Source organism: Diceros bicornis, chromosome X (genome assembly GCF_020826845.1).
Source record: "Diceros bicornis minor isolate mBicDic1 chromosome X, mDicBic1.mat.cur, whole genome shotgun sequence".
Classification (NCBI taxonomy): Eukaryota; Metazoa; Chordata; class Mammalia; order Perissodactyla; family Rhinocerotidae; genus Diceros; species Diceros bicornis.
In genome coordinates this window covers 2081210-2101706 of record NC_080781.1, presented here as the reverse complement: position 1 = coordinate 2101706, position 20497 = coordinate 2081210, and the positions used below count along the sequence as shown (strand labels likewise).

General features: G+C 39.5%; 1 protein-coding gene across 1 annotated transcript in view; it reads right to left on the bottom strand.

Moving 5' to 3' along the window:
* Nucleotides 1-875: 875 nt before the first annotated feature.
* ARSF (arylsulfatase F) overlaps nt 876-20497 on the bottom strand; it is a 34339-nt gene continuing 14717 nt past the window's right edge. Inside the window, exons 7-10 of the mRNA XM_058535159.1 lie at nt 6860-6994; nt 5050-5212; nt 1662-1783; nt 876-1246 (exon numbers count right to left, since the gene is read on the bottom strand). Coding sequence (XP_058391142.1) covers nt 876-1246; nt 1662-1783; nt 5050-5212; nt 6860-6994 — 791 coding nt within the window. The remainder of the gene's footprint in view (nt 1247-1661; nt 1784-5049; nt 5213-6859; nt 6995-20497) is intronic.

The following is a 20497-nucleotide window of genomic DNA, read 5'->3' as shown; positions in this document are numbered from 1 at the left end:
TTGGATCATACGGTATTTCTGTTTTTAATTTTTTGAGGAATTCCCATACTGTTTTCCATAGTGGTTGCACTGGTTTGCATTCTCACCAGCAGTGTATGAGGGTTCCCTTTTCTCCTCATTGTCTCCAACATTTGTTATGTCTTGTCTTGTTAATTATAGCCATTCTGACAGTTGTAAGGTGATATCTCATTGTAGTTTTGATTTGCATTTCCCTGATGATTAGTGATGTTGAACATCTTTTCATGTGCCCGTTGGCCATCTGTATATCTTCTTTGGAGAAATGTCTGTTCATATCGTCTGCCCATTTTTTGGTCTGGCTGTTTGTTTTTTGGTTGTTGAGTTGTATGTGTTCTTTATGTATTTTGGAAATTAACCCCTTGTTGGTTATATGATTTGCAAATATTTTCTTCCAGTTGGTGGGTTGTCTTTTTCTTTTGTTGATGCTTTCCTTTGCCTTGCAGAAGCTTTTTAGTCTGATGTAGTCCCATTTGTCAAAAATAAATCCTTTTGGTTGGCTTCCTGTCTGCTTTAGACTAGATCCTTTCAATGCATTATGATTTAAATGGGGAGTATTTTGCCTCTCCTGATCAATGAGTTGGAAGCACACAGGATCTTACATGTAGAGTTTGTTTGAAGAGCAAGAGAGGCAATGGGATTAAGCATTGTTGATGCTTGATTCCTACCTCTGAAAGGCATGTTTGAAAACTTGAGAATTAGATAAACACTTATCACCAAGAATCCCCCCGAAAACACCTCAACAGACCTTTAATAATTGGAAATGGTAGTAGAATTTATTGGCTCTCAAATCCATTCCTTGCAAATTGGAAAGTGCCGAAGTCAACAGCCTTCAGTTCCCTGCTCTCAACCCTTGCTTCTCACGATGACCCCGAGGCTGAGGAGTTCCCCTCCTTGTCACACAGACAAAAGGGGAACACTCCACAGCAAGGCTTCAGCCATATGCTATCCTGATGGGATCCTGAGATCTGCGGCTGGACTGGGATGATGCTGTCCTTGTGTTTCTTCAGCGCGTTGGCCACTGTTCTGATGACTAAATCATACTGGGGCTCCACGTCCCGTGTCAGAGGTGTGGACTCAGAGGGGTCCCGGGAGAGATCGAAGAGCAGAGGAGGGTTATGGTAGGTGACCAGTTCCCCTGAACAGCGGCAATAGGTGGTCATATAGCAGGCCTGAGCTCCTGGTGGCTGGAAAACTGGTGTCACATAATGAACTTTCCACACTGCCTCACCTGGAGAAGAGAAGACACGTCGGAGACATGCAACCCATGTGCCAACTGCCCTTGTGTTCTTCTACCTCCTCTAGCATTTTTCTGCTATTTCTCTTTTCCCACAAGTGAATGCTAAATATCATTCAGTCCTTAGAACTATAGTAGAACATCAGAAACCCCTAGAATGACCTTACACATCTTCTGCAATAGTCATTAGCTCTGTTATTCACAATTTTTACATCTTAGAGATATCCCCCTGTCTTTCTAAGGAGACCAATTCTTAGAAACTTTTCCAAGAAGGTATTTTCAGTGGTCACCCTAGAATGAAAGGACCGATCTGGGGGAGGGTGGGTAAGAAGGAAGAAGAAAGCGTTGAGAACCGACTTGAATGACCCCACTCTTGGCATCCCCGGGGAGCAGGGGCTGGTGTACTCACTGTTTCTTGGGTGCCAGCGCACAGCGTGGAGGTGTACACCACAGTAATGGAACAGGAACTCGTGCTCCGAGTGCTGGATCTCACCCTGAAGCAGGGGCATGAGGTTTCGGCCGTCGATCACCCTGCAGACATACACAAAGGAGGGAAGTCAACGGATGTTGCCCATCAGGCTGTTTGAAGGATAGTCAATGCATTCCATGACATTCCCCGGGCCCGAGTACAGTGCGCTGACCACTCAGGAAATCCATGCAGGCTCGCAGGGACGTTCAACTCTCGTGGCAAAGAGAAAAACAAATCTCAGCTTTTACAGTGAAATGACAAGACAGAAGAACATATCCGTGAATGCCTATCTAAAGAGGCACAGGATGTCTCACAAGCTCCATGCCACGGTTTCATTTGCAATGGCATTGCTACCTTGAAAAGGGATTTTATAGAATCTCTAAAAGATTGTATGCTTTTTATCTTATACTAGAAAATGTCTTATACCTTATATTAGAAAACAATAATTATAAAACCTACCTCATAATAAAAAATAGAATAAGTCCCAGATAATCCTTAAGGTGATCATAAAAGAAATAAAACTGTCTTTATTCTCAGATAAAATGATTGTCTGTGTTAATAATCCCTTCAAAAGCTACTGGAACTAAGTAAGTTTAGCAAAGCCACAAGATACAAGACCACCTTAAAAAATCAATTTTATTTCTATATTTTAGCAATGAACAACTGTGCATTACAATTTTTTAAAAGTACCGTTGATTACAGCAACAAGAAGCATGAAATATCTAGGGATACCTTCTTTTTTTCTTGTCTTTTTTTTTTTTTGTGAGGAAGATCAGCCCTGAGCTAACATCCGATGCCAATGCTCCCCTTTTTGCTAAGGAAGATTGTCCTTGGGCTAACATTGGTGCCCATCTTCCTCTACTTTATATGGGATGCTGCCACAGCATGGTTTGACAAGCAATGTGTCAGTGCGTGCCCGGGATCCCAACCTGTGAACCCTGAGCTGCTGAAGCCGAGCACGTGCACTTAACTGCTGTGCCACTGGGCCGGCCCCAATACCTTCTGTTTTTAATGATAAAAGTTTGTATGCTGAAAGCCACAAAACATCTGATAAGAGAAATAAAGGGAGAGATAAACCATGTTCATGGATTAGAAGACTAAAAATTGTTAAGATGTCAATTTGCTACAAATTGATCTATAGATTTAATGCAATCTCAATCAAAATTCCAGAGGGTCTTTTGTAGAAATCGAGAAAGTTATTCTAAAATTTACCTGGGAATCTAGAACAGCCAAACAATTTTGAAAAAGAGGAAACTAGTTTGAGGATTCACCCCACATGATTCCAAATTGACTATAAAATTAGAGTAACTGAGACAGTGTGGTATTGACATAAGGGTAGAGATATGGATCAATGGAACAGGATAGAGAGTTTGGAAATAGACCATCACATATATTGTCAGTAGATGAAGGACAGTCTTTCAATAAATGGCACTAGATAAATTGGACATCTGAAAGCAAGAAAAATAAATCTCAACCTATACCTCACACTATACAAACAATTATCTCAATAGAGACCATAAGCCTAAACGTAAAACCTGGAACTATATTTCACTAGAAGAAATCATAGGAGAACATCTTTGTGACCTTGGAACAGGAACATTCTTTTTAGATATATCACAAAAATCACAGTCTATTAAAAAAAAATGATAAATCCGACCTTATCAAAGTTGAAAACTTCTACTTTTCAAATGGCAATGTAAGAAAATGAAAAAACAAGCCCCAGAATGGAAGATAATACTGGCAAAACACATATCTGATAAAGAACTCATATCCAGAATATATAAAGAACACTTACAACTCAACAAGAAGAAAATAAAACACCCAATTAAAGAATGGACAAAAGATTGGAACACTTCACAAAGAAGAGATGTGGATGGCGAATAGGTACACGGAGAGGTTTAGTCATTAGGGGAACACAAATTAACACCACATTGAGATTCCAGTACACACTTACTATAAGAGCTAAAATTAAAAAGACTGACTATACCAAGTGTTGCCAAGAATGTGCAGTAACTGGACTCTCATATATTGCTGGTGGGAATGTCAAATGGTGCAGCCGCTTTGGAAATCAATTTGACAGTTTCTCACAAAGTTCAACCTATATCTATAATATGACCCAGAGTTCTCACCCCTAGGCATTTATCTAAAAGAAACAAAAAATTGATGTTCATACAAAGACTTCTATGAAAATGTCCATTGCAACTTGAATCATAATAGCCAAATCTGTTTCTCCAAAGCAGGCATGCTTTCCAGAATTCTGCAGAGTGATTCACCTCTGTTTCCCATTGAAAAGTGAAATGTACAGGGCATGAAGAAATGACATTTTTCAAGCTAATTCTGAAAAAAAAAAGTCAAATCATTTCTTTGAAGGAAAATCCTAATCAGAGCTCAAAGGAAAATATTACTCCAGATTGAGATTCTCTGTAACCCTTTGTGAACCCAAACTATAGCAATGCCCAAAGTCAATCCACCCCATTGATATGTTGGAAAATTATTTTTATGACTGTGATTAGCTTAGTAACTTAAAAAAATTAGCTTTACACTAATATCATTAGCTTTTTTTAAAAAAAATGGATCATTCAGCTCAAATTGATAAATACCCTTCTAAATGTAAGAGAGCTCTATTCTTTAACGATTTCATACTAATTCCCAATAAATCCTATTATTGGCTAAAACTAAGGTAAAAAAATTTGAGGAGGTCTTTTGTTTGTTTCTCGTTAGCTTTACGATCCTTTGTATTTTCCTTGAGAAATAGATGAGCTCCTTTACGTGAAGAAAGAAACATTACAATAACTCTTTGGGCTCAGAAGTGAGAAATAGCAGTGGATTGGACACTTTAGATTCCCTTACAGAGCTGGGATCAATGAACTACCAGAAAATCAGCTTCAAACCTACTTGGGTCAGTCGCTGCTAGAGACTGGAACAATGCACTATGAAGGAACTCCTCTTGATGGAATTCAAAATATTTATAACAGAGTTCCAAGTATCCATCCAATGTCTTACCTTCATCTCAGCCTCTGGATCCTGCACACCAGAAACTAGAAAATTGTTTTTTCTCTTATATGGATGAGTGAGTCTTACTGGCCATATTCTCATCTCCAAACCTTCCCACCTCCATCTTGAAAATGAAAACTATGATGTGTCTAAGATGGACCATAGTCGTATAAAACTGATGTCTGATACATGAATGACACTCCATAGACATAGCCTCATACAAAGGCAAAATTATCTAGGTATCGGGGAGAAAGTGTACCTGTCTCCTTTGTCCTGAATCCTCTCAAGACAAAGGAGGATCAAAAGGAGCTATGTTAAGATTCTATCAGATCACCTGTCCTGAGGGAGAGTCCCGCCAGTCACTGCTGCGAGGGTTGGGAAAACATCCATTAAACTCGTAGGCTCCTCAATCACTTCTCCAGCTGGCACTTTTCCAGGCCATCGGACAATTCCAGGGACACGGATGCCACCTTCCCATCCGCCCATACCTTTCCCACCTATGGGGCAAGGCAATGAAGTTCCAGTTAAAATAGTCACTGTGGCAAGAGTGTTTAAAAATGTAAATCAACATCAGTACAGACCATCTTTGCTCAGTGCCTACCTGATGGGATCAGCACTACATGTACACAGAATTATTTTCTCTTGGACTGCTGATAGGTTTTTGATTAACTAACGAAACATACGCAATATGAGGCATTCGCACCGGCTATTTCTGCCTAGAATGCTGTTACCCCAGATATACACCTGTTTCATCCCCAGCCTCCTTTGCACCTCTGCCCAAAGTCACCTTCTCAGTAAGCCTTGTGGGAACACCTTACTTAAAGTAGCAATCCCACCCCAGAGTCGTTCCTGCTCTATTTTTCTCCGTATTTGTTTGCACTTTATTTTTCTGTAATATTTACTACCTCATCACATATCATATAATGTAGTTATTTATTTTTTTTTGGTGCACCTCCCTCCACGAGAATGTAAATTCCATGAAGGTGGGGATTTTTGTCTGTTTTATTCACTTTGGAATCCAGCAACCTGAAAAGTAATTGAATGAAATAGTATGGGTATATGCTAATTTAATGTCCAAACCCGAGCATTCTTGAGGACGAAAACAGGAGGGAATATTAGTGACACCAGGTTGATGGGCATAAACCAGGATTCCAAATGAGGAGGAATGTCCACCCTACGGAGTTAATGGACTTTTATTATTTCATTAAATGATTCAAATTAGAGTCTAAATCATAGCATGTTGAGAAATGGAGATTTTTTTAAAAGTCCTCACAGGCAAAAATAGAATTTCAGTAATAACAATTTCCCTTACGGCTTTGTCTTGTTTTCTAAGCACACACTTTACTTGTGCAAGCTGTAAAGAGCCAATACTCCCATCTTTTCTTCTCCAGACTGAGGCAGAGGCTTTATCTCATTCATACAGAAATCATCATTTCTTACCGAACCCAAGACTATAGAATCTATATTTGCATGAATAATAATACATATTCCTCTAGAAAACACTTTGAAATCTCTTTCAATACCTAAGATAAAATGTACCACACATTTTCCAGATAGTTTTGTTATGACATCAGGATATCCGTTATCAACCAGGTCAATGTGCTGGCTAATGGATGTGTTTTCATGGACTAAATGTTGCATCAGGACATAGAATACGTGGACTTAATTGTCAAAACTGAGACAAGCTTGGCTCCTTTCTGTGCTAAGCCATATCCTCAGAAGAGAGCACCACAGCTTTCTTAATAACCAAGGAGCCAGTAGTTTTTGTCTTTTGTACCCTAGCTACCACGTTCCTCCCACTTATTCGTCTCTCCATGGTCTTGTAGACGTAATCCATGAGTAGGTATTCAACCCATTTAAAGACTCCCTTAAAGACATCTTCTTGTGTTAATATTCTGTCATCTCATAGAGCCGCCAAGGAGGCAAATTTCTAGATATCCCTTCTAGCATTCCCTAGAAATGTTGGCAGATTTAAAGCCAATTTCTTTAGCTAATGGCACTACACTTTGTTTTTTACAGAGAGTCAAATATAATGAACTTGTTCAGTTTTTGATGCATTCGTTGCTCCATTCTATGAATTTTAATTATAACGAGCAAAAGAGCATATTCACTGTCCAATCACACCTAAGACTTCCTGTCCTTACCTTTGTATATTCCGTTCCATCCGCCACGCTGGGCGTGGCCCACCCTGGCCTCCAGGTGCCCCCCGTGGTCCGCCGTGAAGTAGACTAGAGTGCGGTTCTTCAGACCCAAATCATCGATGGCACCAAGGATCTTGCCTGAAACAATAAAAAAGGGGCACGTGAAACCAATGACATTCTGAGCTGTGGGCGTTCAGAGCAGTCCCAGCTGCTGCACGTTTCCTCGGGATCCGTTGCAAAAATGTTTCTCATCTAAGAGGTACCATCTTACATACCCAAGAAGATCACGTGAGTGTGCCTGTTTCCTCAGTTCTTCATCAGCGTCTCGTGTTTCAGAGGCGATTATGTCAAACGAGGAGTGAAAATAGATTTCTTCCCATGCCGACACTGACATTTACACATTTGATCTGTAACCTAAGTGTAGCTTTTGATGATTTTTCTGTTGGGGCTTCCGTGTTTCCATTATTGATTTATAAGGACTCCTTTATTAAGGAACTAAAACAACATCAAGTTCTTGGTCGTATTTCCTCAGTTGACAAGGGGCCTTAGGTATGCTGTTTGCCATGTGTATTGTCCATATTTCATGAAATCCAAAGATCTTTGCTTTTGTCATGACTTCTACGGTTTTTACTAGCTCCATACCTCATCCAGAGAGAAACTTAATATTTAACCAGAGTTTTTTCCAGCTTTTTTCCATTTCATTCAATGTCCTTAATTTGCATGGAAAAGTAGGCCAATCGAATTGATAATGGTTTTTCCTAAACTAACTCTGTGGGTTTCCTCAGGCTGCTGTATCAAATTACCACGAGCTCAGTGGCTTTAAACAACAGAGATTTATCCTCTCTCGGTTCTGGAGGCCGGAAGTCCTAAATCAAGGTGTTGGCAGGGTCTCTCTCTCTCTCTGAAGGCTCTAGAGAAGGATGCCTCCTTGCATCTTCCTAGCTCCTGATGGCGGCTGTCAGTCTTTAGGTCCTCGGCTGGTAGGTGCATCATTTCAATCTCTGCGTGCATCATCATAAGGTCTTGTAATCCCTGTTTGCCTGTGTCTTCAGGTGGCGTGTTCTTCTGTGGTTTCTGTCTCTGTGTCTCTTCTCTTCTTATAAGGACCCCCATCACACTGCATTAGGGTCCCAGCCTAAGGACCTCATCTGAACTTGATTACATCTGCAAAGACCCTATTTCCACATGAGGTTACATGCACAGGTTTTGGGAGTTAAGACGTGGGCATATCTTTTTGGGTGGCACATTTCAAACCATAACACCAACTCTCTCCAATGTATTCCATCCCTGCCACTTTGATTTAGAAAGCTTCCTTTCTTACAACTCGTCATTCTCCCTGGTCCTGCTCCAAGGTTATCTATTTCTGCTTCACTGATCTAAAAGTCAAATCTTGCACTTGTATTTCAGAGTTTTAATTTTTATAGTTTTTATTTTTGATAGCACTTTTTTGGTTCTTTCTACCAACCTCCTTCCCAACAGATGTCCTGGGAAAGTTTCTTTTCTCACCATTTGGTTCTTCTAGGTATACTTCATCATCATCTTTATAATGAACATTCTCCAGATAATAGTAATTAATGTCTTAATTAGAATCACATTAAGCCTTAATGTTAATCTTGGAACAACTAGTGTTATAAAAGTCACTCTTCCCATCCAGAATATGGTATATTTCCACTAATTAAACTTTCTTTCTGTGAGTCAGTTGTCTTCAATACAACCATTTATTTTTTGAAAATTTATTTCTAAATATTTAAGTGTTGGTATTGGAGCTACTATGAATGGTATCTTGTTGCCTATTGTACCTTGAAATGGGTTATTTTTAACATAAAGAAGTATTAATTTCAATGCATATATCTAACACAGAGAAACATTTTAGAATATATATGTATAGACATATATTAGAATATATACATATAATAAATTAATTTTACTATTACACTGATATTATCCTAATAGTATATTATATAATAATCTCAATATCTCATATATGATCTCAACACATATATTACCACAAATACTATTAGTATGGTATACAATAGTATAGTATAGTATAATATATGTAATATAATAACAATATATCTGTACATTATATTATATATAGCATGATATATTATATAATGTACATGTGTAAATGTATATATTTAGGTTGATGATGGTAGAAAGCATGTAAGCATTTTTGTGGTGACTAACTGCAGTCATGCATCACTTAATGACGGGATACATTCTGATAAATGTGTTGTTAGGTGATGTGGTCATTGTGTGGACATCATAGAGTATACCTACACAAACCCAGATGGTACAGCCTACTACACAGCTAGGCTATGTGGTCTAGCCTATTGCTCCTAGGCTACAAACCTGTACAGCATGTTACTGTACTGAATATTGTAGGCAACTGCGACACAATGGTATTTGTGTATCTAAACCTATCTAAACATAGAAAAGGTGTACTAAAAATCTGGTATAAAAGATAAAAAATGATACACCTGTATAGGGCACTTACCATGAATGGACCTTGCAAGACTGGAAGTTGCTCTGGGTGAGTCAGTGAGTGAGTAGTGAGTGAATGTGAAGGCCTAGGACATTACTGTACACTACTGTAGACTTTATAAACACTGCACACTTAGGCTACATGGAATTTATAAAAAAATATTTTCCTTTCTTCAGTAATACATTAGCCATAGCTTACTGTGATTTTTTCTTTATAAATTTTTGAACTTTTTTAAGTTTTTGACTCTTTTTTAATAACACTTAAAACAGAAACACACTGTACAGCTGTACAAAAAGATTTTCTTCCTTTATGTCCTTATTCTTTAAGCTTTTTTTATTTTTTATTTTTTTACTTCTTAAACTTTTTTTGTTAAAAGCTAAGACACAGGAGTGATGTCAGCATCATGGCGGAGTGAGCTTTCCCGTGAATTCTTCCCCCACAAGATACAACAAAAGCAACAGCCACAGACCAACAACGGAATCTCAGACAGTGAAAACCTAGAGTGGAGGGATCCACACTGCCGCACATCTGAGAGCGGAGCGTGCTGGGCCCCCAGAGGAAGTGGGGAGAGGTAAGGAGAACTCCGCTTCCTCCCCATCAGATCAGCGATCCGGTCCGCGCGGCTCCCAGAGAGGGGGGAGGGGCGGCCCTCGGCGGGAAACTGTAGCTCTTCGGGCTCTCTCAGCCAGTGGGAAACTCCCGCACAGAGGGCTCAGAGGAGCCACAGGGCTACCATCAACATCTGAGCACCCCAGAGAGCGGATAAAGAGGGGCAAACGAGAAGTCTCCCACGTCAGGGACCCAGAGGGCAAAAGAGAGAGCTCCCCCCTCCCCGCAACCGGGAGTCTGCAGCTCGACCAGACCTAGCGATCCGAGGCAGACCTGAACAAACTGGACTGGACCCATGGATCGCAGTGGGGAAAACAAAACAAAACAAAATTGCAGATCGCAGCAGAAAAACTGGGGCAGAGCGCAGGGGGCTTAGACTACACAGTCCTTTACCACCAGACAGTGGCGGCAGGTGGAAATTGCAACCAGAGACTTCCAGGATGAGGAAAATCAAAACCAACACAGGAACCACAATGCAAAAATATATGAAATCACCAGACCAGAAACAAAATGACAAGCACCCAGAAATCAACCCCGAAGACACAGAAATCCATAAACTAAATGACAGATATTTCAAAACAGCTATCATAAAAACACTCAACGAAATACGAGACAACACAGACAAACAATTAAATGAGATTAGGAGTTTCTTCACAAAAGAGATTGAAATCATAAAGAAAAACCAATCAGTGCTGATGGAGATGAAGAACACAATGGAGGAGATAAAGGAGAATCTGGAATCTTTAAAGAACAGAGCTGACAATATGGAGGAAAGAATTAGTACTTTAGAGGATAGGAATACAGATATACTCCAGATGGAAGAAGAGAGAGAACTAAGACTAAAAAGAAATGAAGAAAGACTCCGAGAAATATCGGACTCTATTAGAAAATGTAACATAAGAATTATAGGTATTCCTGAGGGAGAGGAGAGGGAAAGAGGAACAGAGAGCCTATTCAAGGAAATAATAGCTGAAAATTTCCCAAATCTGGGGAAGGAGCAGGAAATACCAGTAAGCGAAGCCAACAGGACACCTATATATATTAACAGACAAAGGCCTTCACCACGACACCTAGTGGTAAGGCTAGCCAGGGTCAACGACAAAGAAACAATATTAAGGGCAGCTAGACAAAAACAAAAAATAACGTACAAAGGAACTCCCATCAGGCTCTCAGCGGATTTCTCAACAGAAACTTTTCAGGCTAGAAGAGACTGGAATGATATATTCAAAATACTAAAAGACAAAAACTTTCAGCCAAGAATACTCTATCCAGCAAAAATATCCTTCAAATATGATGGAGAAATAGTAACTCTCCCAGATAAACAAAAGCTAAGGGAGTTCATGGCCACGAGACCCCCACTACAAGAAATACTCAAGAAGGCCCTCAGGCCTGAAAAAAGAAGAGAAAGGGAACACAAAGCTTGGAGTAAGGAGAAAAGTAGGTAGACAAAATCAGAGAAATAGTAGATCTTTACCCGAATAGGTTAGCAACCACTTAAATACTAAACTCAAAGATCAAAGGAAGAAATTCACCAAAAAAAATTTAACCTCATCACTGTAAACACACAGCCACAACACAAGATAGAATAAGGTATAACAAGAGCAACTTAGAAGGGGAAGAGGAAAGTGACTGAATTGACTTAGTATAAGGAAATAGGAGGCTATCAGATAATGGACTATCTCATACACAAGATTTTTTGCCCAAACCTCAAGGTAACCACTAAACAAATAATCAAATTAAAACCACATATGATAAACAAAGAGAAAACTAGAAGAATCATAAGACAGAACAACCAAACTGAATTGGCAGTCCAAAACAAATGGGACAAGAAACAAAGGAAATGCAAAAGAACCAGAAAATAAGTGACAAAACAGCAACATTCAGCCCTCATATTTCAATAATTACCCTAAATGTAAATGGATTGAACTCTCCAATCAAAAGATACAGAGTGGCAGGATGGATTAAAAAGCAAGACCCAACAATATGCTGCCTTCAGGAAACACATCTTAGCACTAAAGACAAGCACAGGCTCAGAGTGAAAGGATGGAAGACAATACTCCAAGCTAATGGCAAACAAAAGAAAGCAGGTGTTGCCATACTCATATCAGACAAAGTAGACTTCAAGATAAAACAGGTTAAGAAAGACAAAGAAGGGAAATATATAATGATAAAAGGGACACTCCATCAAGAAGACATATCACTTATAAATATATATGCACCCAACATAGGAGCACCAATGTACATAAAACAACTATTAACAAACCTAAAAGGAGAAATCAACAACAACACAATAATAGTAGGGGATCTTAACACCCCACTTACAGCAATGGATAGATCATCCAGACAAAAAGTTAATAAAGAAATATTAGACTTAAATGAAAAACTGGACGAGATGGACCTAGTAGACATATACAGAGCACTCCACCCAAAAACAGCTGACTACACATTCTTCTCAAGCGTGCATGGAACATTCTCTAGGATAGACCATATGTTGGGAAACAAAGCAAGCCTCAATAAATTTAAGAAGATTGAAATCATAACAAGCATCTTTTCAGACCATAAGGCTATGAAACTGGAAATGAACCAGGAAAAAAAAACTGGGAAAGTGACAAAAATGTGGAGATTAAACAACATGCTACTGAACAACCAATGGATCATTGATGAAATTAAAGGAGAAATCAAAAACTATCTGGAAACAAATGAAAATGATAACATGCCATATCAAACCATATGGGATGCAGCAAAAGTGGTCCTGAGAGGGAAACTCATAGCGATACAAGCCCACCTTAACAAACAAGAAAAAGCCCTAATAGGCAACCTTAAATTACACCTAACAGAACTAGAAAAAGAAGAACAAACAAAGCCCAAAGCCAACAGAAGGAGAGAAATAATAAAAATCAGAGCAGAAATAAATGATATTGAGACCAAAAAAACAGTAGAAAGGATTAATGAAGCAAAGAGTTGGTTCTTCGAGAAGATAAACAAAATAGACAAACCCTTAGCCAGGCTTACTAAGAAAAAAAGAGAAAAGGCTCAAGTAAATAAAATTAGAAATGAAAGAGGAGAAATTACAATGGATACCATGGAAATACAGAGGATTATAAGAGAATACTATGAGAAATTATATGCCAAAAAATTGGACCATCTAGAAGAAATGGATAAATTCTTAGACTTATACAACCTCCCAAAATTGAACCAAGAAGAAATGGAGAATCTGAATAGACCAATAACAAGTAAAGAGATTGAAATAGTAATCAAAAACCTCCCAAAAAATAAAAGTCCAGGACCAGATGGCTTCTCCAGTGAATTTTACCAAACATTCAAAGAAGATTTAATACCCATCCTCCTCAAACTATTCCAAAAAATAGAGGAAGATGGAACACTTCCTGAATCATTCTATGAGGCCAACATCACCCTGATACCAAAACCAGACAAAGACAATACAAAGAAAGAAAATTACAGGCCAATATCGCTGATGAACATTGATGCAAAAATCCTCAACAAAATATTGGCAAACCGAATACAACAATATATTAAAAAGATCATACACCATGATCAAGTGGGATTTATACCAGAGACGCAGGGATGGTTCAACATCCGCAAATCAATCAACGTGATACATCACATCAACAAAACAAAGAATAAAAACCATATGATCGTCTCAATAGACGCAGAGAAGGCATTTGACAAGATACAACATCCATTTATGATAAAAACTCTCAATAAAATGGGAATAGAAGGAAAGTACCTCAACATAATAAAGGCCATATATGACAAACCCACAGCTAACATCATACTCAACAGGGAAAGACTGAAAGCCATTCCTCTGAGAACAGGAATGAGGCAGGGCTGCCCACTCTCACCACTCCTGTTCAACATAGTACTGGAGGTTTTGGCCAGAGCAATTAGGCAAGAAAAAGGAATAAAAGGAATCCAAATAGGTAACGAAGAAGTGAAACTCTCACTATTTGCAGATGACATGATTGTATATATAGAAAACCCTAAAGAATCCGTTGGAAAACTGTTAGAAACAATCAACAACTACAGCAAAGTTGCAGGGTACAAAATCAATCTACAAAAATCAGTTGCATTTCTATATGCTAATAATGAACTAACAGAAAGAGAGCTCAAAAAGATAATACCATTTACAATTGCATCAAAAAGAATAAAATACCTAGGAATAAATCTTACCAAGGAGGTGAAGGACATATACAATGAGAACTACAAGACATTATTGAGGGAAATCCACGATGACATAAAGAAATGGAAAGATATCCCATGCACGTGGATTGGAAGAATAAACATAGTTAAAATGTCTATATTACCTAAAGCAATCTACAGATTCAATGCAATCCCAATCAGAATCCCAATGACATTCTTCACAGAAATAGAAAAAAGAATACTAAAATTTATATGGGGCAACAAAAGACCCTGAATAGCTAAAGAAATCCTAAAGAAAAAGAACAAAGCAGGAGGCATCACAATTCCTGACTTCAAAACATACTACAAAGCAATAGTAATCAAAATAGCATGGTACTGGTACAAAAACAGACACACAGATCAATGGAACAGAATTGAAAGCCCAGAAATAAAACCACACATATATGGACAGCTAATTTTCGACAAAGGTGCTAAGAACATGCAATGGAGAAAGGAAAGTCTCTTCAATAAATGGTGTTGGGAAAACTGGACAGCCACATGCAAAAGAATGAAAGTGGACCATGTGCTATCGCCATTCACAAAAATTAACTCAAAATTGATCAAAGACCTGAAGGTGAGACCTGAAACTATAAAACTCATAGAAGAAAATATAGGCAACACACTATTTGACATTGGTTTTAAAGGAATCTTTTCGGATGACATGCCTACCCAGACTAGGGAAACTAAAGAAAAAATAAACAAGTGGGACTTTACCAGATTAAAGAGCTTTTATAAGACAAATGAAACCAGAATCAAGATGAACAAACAACCAACCAGCTGGGAGAGAATATTTGCAAAACATACATCTGACAAGGGGTTGATCTCCATAATATATAAAGAACTCACACAATTGAACAACAAAAAAACAAACAACCCGATCAAAAAATGGGCAGAGGAAATGAACAGACACTTCTCCAAGGAAGATATACAGATGGCCAATAGGCACATGAAAAGATGCTCAACATCACTAATCATCAGGGAAATGCAAATCAAAACAACACTAAGATACCACCTCACGCCCGTTAGAATGGCTATAATCACCAAGACAAAAAACAACAAATGTTGGAGAGGATGTGGAGAAACAGGAACCCTCATACACAGCTGGTGGGAATGCAAATTGGTGCAGCCTCTATGGAAAACGGTATGGAGATTCCTCAAAGAATTAAAAATAGAGATGCCCTATGATCCAGCCATCCCACTACTGGGAATCTATCCAACGCACCTGAAATCAACAATCCAAAGAGGCTTATGCACCCCTATGTTCATTGCAGCATTATTCACCATAGCCAAGAAGTGGAAGCAACCTAAGTGTCCCTCGACTGACGATTGGATTAAGAAAATGTGGTATATATATACAATGGAATACTACTCAGCCATAAAAAAAGACAAAATCGTCCCATTTGCAACAACATGGATGGGCCTGGAGCGTATTATGTTAAGTGAAATAAGCCAGAAAGAGAAAGACAAACACTGTATGATCTCACTCATATGTGGAATATAAACCAACACATGGACAGAGAAAACTGGACTGTGGTTACCCGGGCAGTGGGGGTGGGGTGTGGGCACAAGGGGTGAAGGGAGTCATATATGGGGTGATGGACAAACAAAAATGTACAACCCAAAATTTCACAATGTTAGAAACCATTAAAACATCAATAAAAAAAAAAAAAAAAAAAAAAAGCTAAGACACCAACACACACATTAGCCTAGGCCTACACAGGGTCAGAATCATCAATATCACTGTCTTCCACCTCCACATCTCGTCCCACTGGAAGGTCTTCAGGAGCAATAACACACATGGAGCTGTCATCTACTGTGATAACAATGCCTTCTTCTGGAATACCTCCTGAAGGACTTGCCTGAGGCTCTTCTGGAGGAGGGGGTCACTCCTTTCAGAAATATGTCCATGGTGGTTTGCTTTATTTGTTTCTTCATTTCATCATCGATTTGCTTATAAGCAGATAATGCACCATGAACATTCCTCTCTATTAATGAAAATCTTTCGGTGTTGGGATCCATGTTTTCCAACTTTTTAAGGAGCTTGTTGAGGTCTGCAAAAGCTTCTGCTAAGCTCTTCACTGTGAATTTTCTGGGAGGTTCTTCTTCCTTTTCTTCTCCTGCAGTTTCCTTTTCTCTTGCCTCTTCTTTAACTATGTGTTCCTGCTCCAGTTCCAACAACTCTTTGTTAATCAATTCCTCAGGAACCACCTCTAGGAGCTCCTCAATGTCATCCTCATCCACACCCAGGTTAAAATTGTTTGCCATCTCAATCACAGCTTTGTGGATTTTTGCAACCTTCTCACCCTTGGCAAATCCCTTAAAGTCATGGATGATCCTCTTGAGCGTCTTCTGCCAGATGTCATTCATACACTCTTTGGTGACATCACCCCAAGCCAAGCAAGGTTCTTAGTGCAGTCATGGATGTTGTAATCCCTCCAGAATTGCATCAGTGTCTTCTCAGGATCTTCCTCAGCTGCAGCCACAGCCTTGGCAAAGGTCCTCCTCAGATTGTAGGACTTAGGAGCTGCTATAACTCCTTGATCTATTGGTTGTATCAAAGAGGAGATGTTTGGAGGGAAAAACACCACTTTGATATTGGGATGAAGAGCATCAATAAAAGGAGGATGTCCAGGAGCATTATCAACAATAAACAAAATCTTGAAAGGTATGTTAGTCTCCAAACAGTACTTCTCCATTTCGCTGGCAGAGCAATTCAGGAGGACACCTTGGGAGGGAAGCTGGGTCATCCATGACTTCTTATAGCTCCTATAGTACACCGGCAGTGTGTACTTATTGATATGCATGAAGGCCCTGAGGTTCTCACTGTACCAGATCACAAAGGGTTTCAATTCATAGCCTGCAACATCGCCCCCAAGCAAGACTGTTACCATGTCCTTAAAAGCCTTGAAATCTGGCATTGACTTGGCCTCCTTATGGATGAAATTCCTTTCACACATCCATTTCCAGAATAGGGAGTTTTCATTGATATCGAATATTTGCTCTGGTAAGTAATTTTCCTCCACAATCAGCTTATCTAGAGTTCCCAAAAATTCTTCAGCTGCCTTCACATTAGCACTTGTAGACTCATCACTCACTTTCACAGTATGTGATGAATAATGATCCTTGAATTATTTAAACCACCCAGAGCTGGCAGTAAATTCAACATCACAATTGGGTCTAGCCTTGTCTTTCAATACCACAAAGTTTTGCTTCAGCTGTGATGGTTATGGTGCAGAGAGGGATAGGAATCTGTGTCTGGACTTCAATCCAGGTCATTAGAAGTTTCTCCATGTATAATATAGGCCCTTCTGCAATTTTTGTTAGTCTCATTGCCTTCAATGAAGCAGAACCTTTAACAGCTTCTGTCACTTTGTTCTTGTTCTTCAAGATTGTAGCTATGGTGGAATGGGACATACCCAATTGGTGAGCAATAACCATCACTGATTTTCCACCATTGTAGTCCTTACTCACTTTTAATTTCATTTTCAGGTCAATCACTTGATGTGGCCTCTTACTGGCACTATTAGCAGCGGATTTCATACACTTAGGGGCCATGATGAACAAAGCAAGATGAGATTAAATCACGTACAAGAGAAAATAATGTAATCAAGAGATACGGTAAACACAAGATGTATGAGGCTGCTGCCAGTGTAACATAGCATGCTGTTTTCCCATAAACTGTTTTTTGTAAGTAGAAAGAGTAGACTCTAAAATAATGAGGCAAGTGATGTCAGCATCATGGCAGAGTGACTTCTTCCCTTTGTCTCTCCCCTTTAAGTTACAACTAAATGGACATTCATTAACCAGCAGAGGACTCCTTGCACAGCACAACAGGACTTCTGAGAGACCCATGCAGCCATGCACCTGAAGGTGGATGGACTGGATCTCCAGGAGGCAGTGGAACTAGGTGAGTGCACTCCTCTTCCTCCCCAGCAGTGGTGAGCCAGGTTGTGGATCCTTACACAATGGCTGGTGCCACTGTAAGAGGAGTTGAAGGCAGCCCGGCCTGCACGATTGCTCTCAGAGTTGCAACCCAGCCTGCACGAGCAACCACTGTGTCTTGGTGGCCTTGCTCATGGGAACGCTCTACGCTGCATGATGGTGGCTCAGCCACTGTGAAGGTGACCACCCACTGAGCACAGCACAGGCAAGAAGGCATCCTGTTTGCTCAGAAGATGCCCCCATCCACAGAGTACAGCAACCTGTGGGACCCACCGAGTGCTGGCTCAGCCCCTAAGTGGGCACCCCTCCTGCCTAGTGCAGCACAGGTGAGAAGGCACCCTGCCCACTCAGAAGACACCCTGCCCATGGAACATAGCAGCCCATGGAACCCACGTGGCTCAGCCCTGGTTTAGGCACCCTTCCCGCCTAGTGAACAGCAGCTCAGCTGGTCCCCTGCCAAGCACAGAGGCCCCAGCTACAAGACCTGACCCCACCCCACCCTACCCACATGAGTGCAAGCTGCAGAGTGGCTGCAGCCAGCCCCAGTAAATGCAGAGTAGCCCTACCCACACAACTCCAGCAGACAGGGCAGAATCAGAAAACATAGCTCCTGCACCCCCCCTAGTGGTGGCAGGTGGAATCTGTGACCTGATACTACCACAAATGTGCCAGAAAATGATCAATTCATCAAACAACATGAAGAACTACAGTAACACTTCAGAGTAGAAGAAAAATGACAAGTCTCTAGAAACCAATCCTGAAGTCATTGCAGTTTACAATCTAAATGACAGATAATTCAAAATAATTGTCATAATGAAACTCAGTGAGTTACAAGAAAACTCAGAAAGACAGTTCAATGAGCTCAGGAATAAAATTAATGAGCAGAAGGAATATTTCACCAAAGAGATTGCAACTATAAAAAAAAAAACCCAGAAATTCTGGATAGGAAGAACACAATTAATAAGGCAAGGAATAATTTAGAAATCATAAAAAATAAAGCTGATGTTATGGAGGACAGAATTAGTGAATTAGAGGACAGAAATATAGAAATGTTTCCAGTGGAGGAGGAAAGAGAATTAATGTTTAAAAAAAAATGAAGGAATTCTTTGAGAAATATCCAACTCAATTAGGAAAAGCAATATAAGGATTATAGGTATTCCAGAGGGAGAAGAAAGGAAGAAAGGGGAAAAGAGCTTGTTCAAAGAAATACTAGCTAAGACCTTCCAAAACCTGGGGAAGGAACCGGGCTTACAAGTACATGAAGCCAATAGAACTCCTAAATACATCAATGCAAAAAGACCATTATATCCAAGGCATATAATATTAAAACTGGCAAAAGTCAATGACAAAGAAAAAATATTAAGGGCAGCAAGGCAGAAGAAAATAACCTACAAAGGAACCCCCATCAGGCTTTCAGTGGATTGCTTAGCAGAAACCTTACAGACTAGGAGAGAATGGAATGATATATTCAAAATAATGAAAGACAAAAACTTTCAGCCAAGAATACTCTATCCAGTGAAATTATCCTTCAGATCTGATGGAGAAATAAAAGCTTTCTCAGATAAACAAAAGCTGAGAGAGTTCATCGTCACTAGACCTGCCCTACAAGAAATGATGAAGGAAGCCCTCTTACCTGTGACAAAAAGGCAAAGGTTTACAAAGCTTAGAGCAAGGAGATAAGTAGACAGACAAAATCAGGAAATTGCAGCACTCTATCAGAACAGGTTAGCAAATACTTAGCTATAACATAAAAGGTAAAGGGAAGGAAAGCGTCAAAAATGACTATAAACACTTCAATTTAGCCATAAACTCACAATACAAAAAAGAATAATTTGTGACAACAATAACTCGGAGGGGGAAGGGGGAAGGGATGGAACCTGCTTAGGCTAATGGAGATAAGAGGCTATCAGAAAAAGGACTATCTCATCTATGAGACCTTTTATATAAACCTCATGGTAACCATGAAACAAAGAATCAGAGCAGAGCCACCAATCATAAATAAAGAGAAAACCATCACAGAAAACCACCAAACTGAAATGACAGTTAGAAATACAAAGGAAGAGAAACACGGGAAATATAGAACACCTGGAAAACAAAAGATAAAATGGAACTATTAAGCCCTCATATATCAATAATCACTCTAAATCTAAATGGATTGAATTCTCCAGTCAAAAGACACGGAGTAGCTGGATGGATTAAAAAACAAGACCCAACAATATGCTGCCTCCAGGAAACACATCTCACTACTAAAGACAAATATAGGCTCAGAGTAAAGGGATGGATGACAATATTCCAAGCAAATGACAAACAAAAGAAAGCAGGTATTGCCATACTTATATCAGACTAAGCAGACTTAAAGATAAAAAGACAATGAGAGACAAAGAGGGGCAGTATATAATGATAAA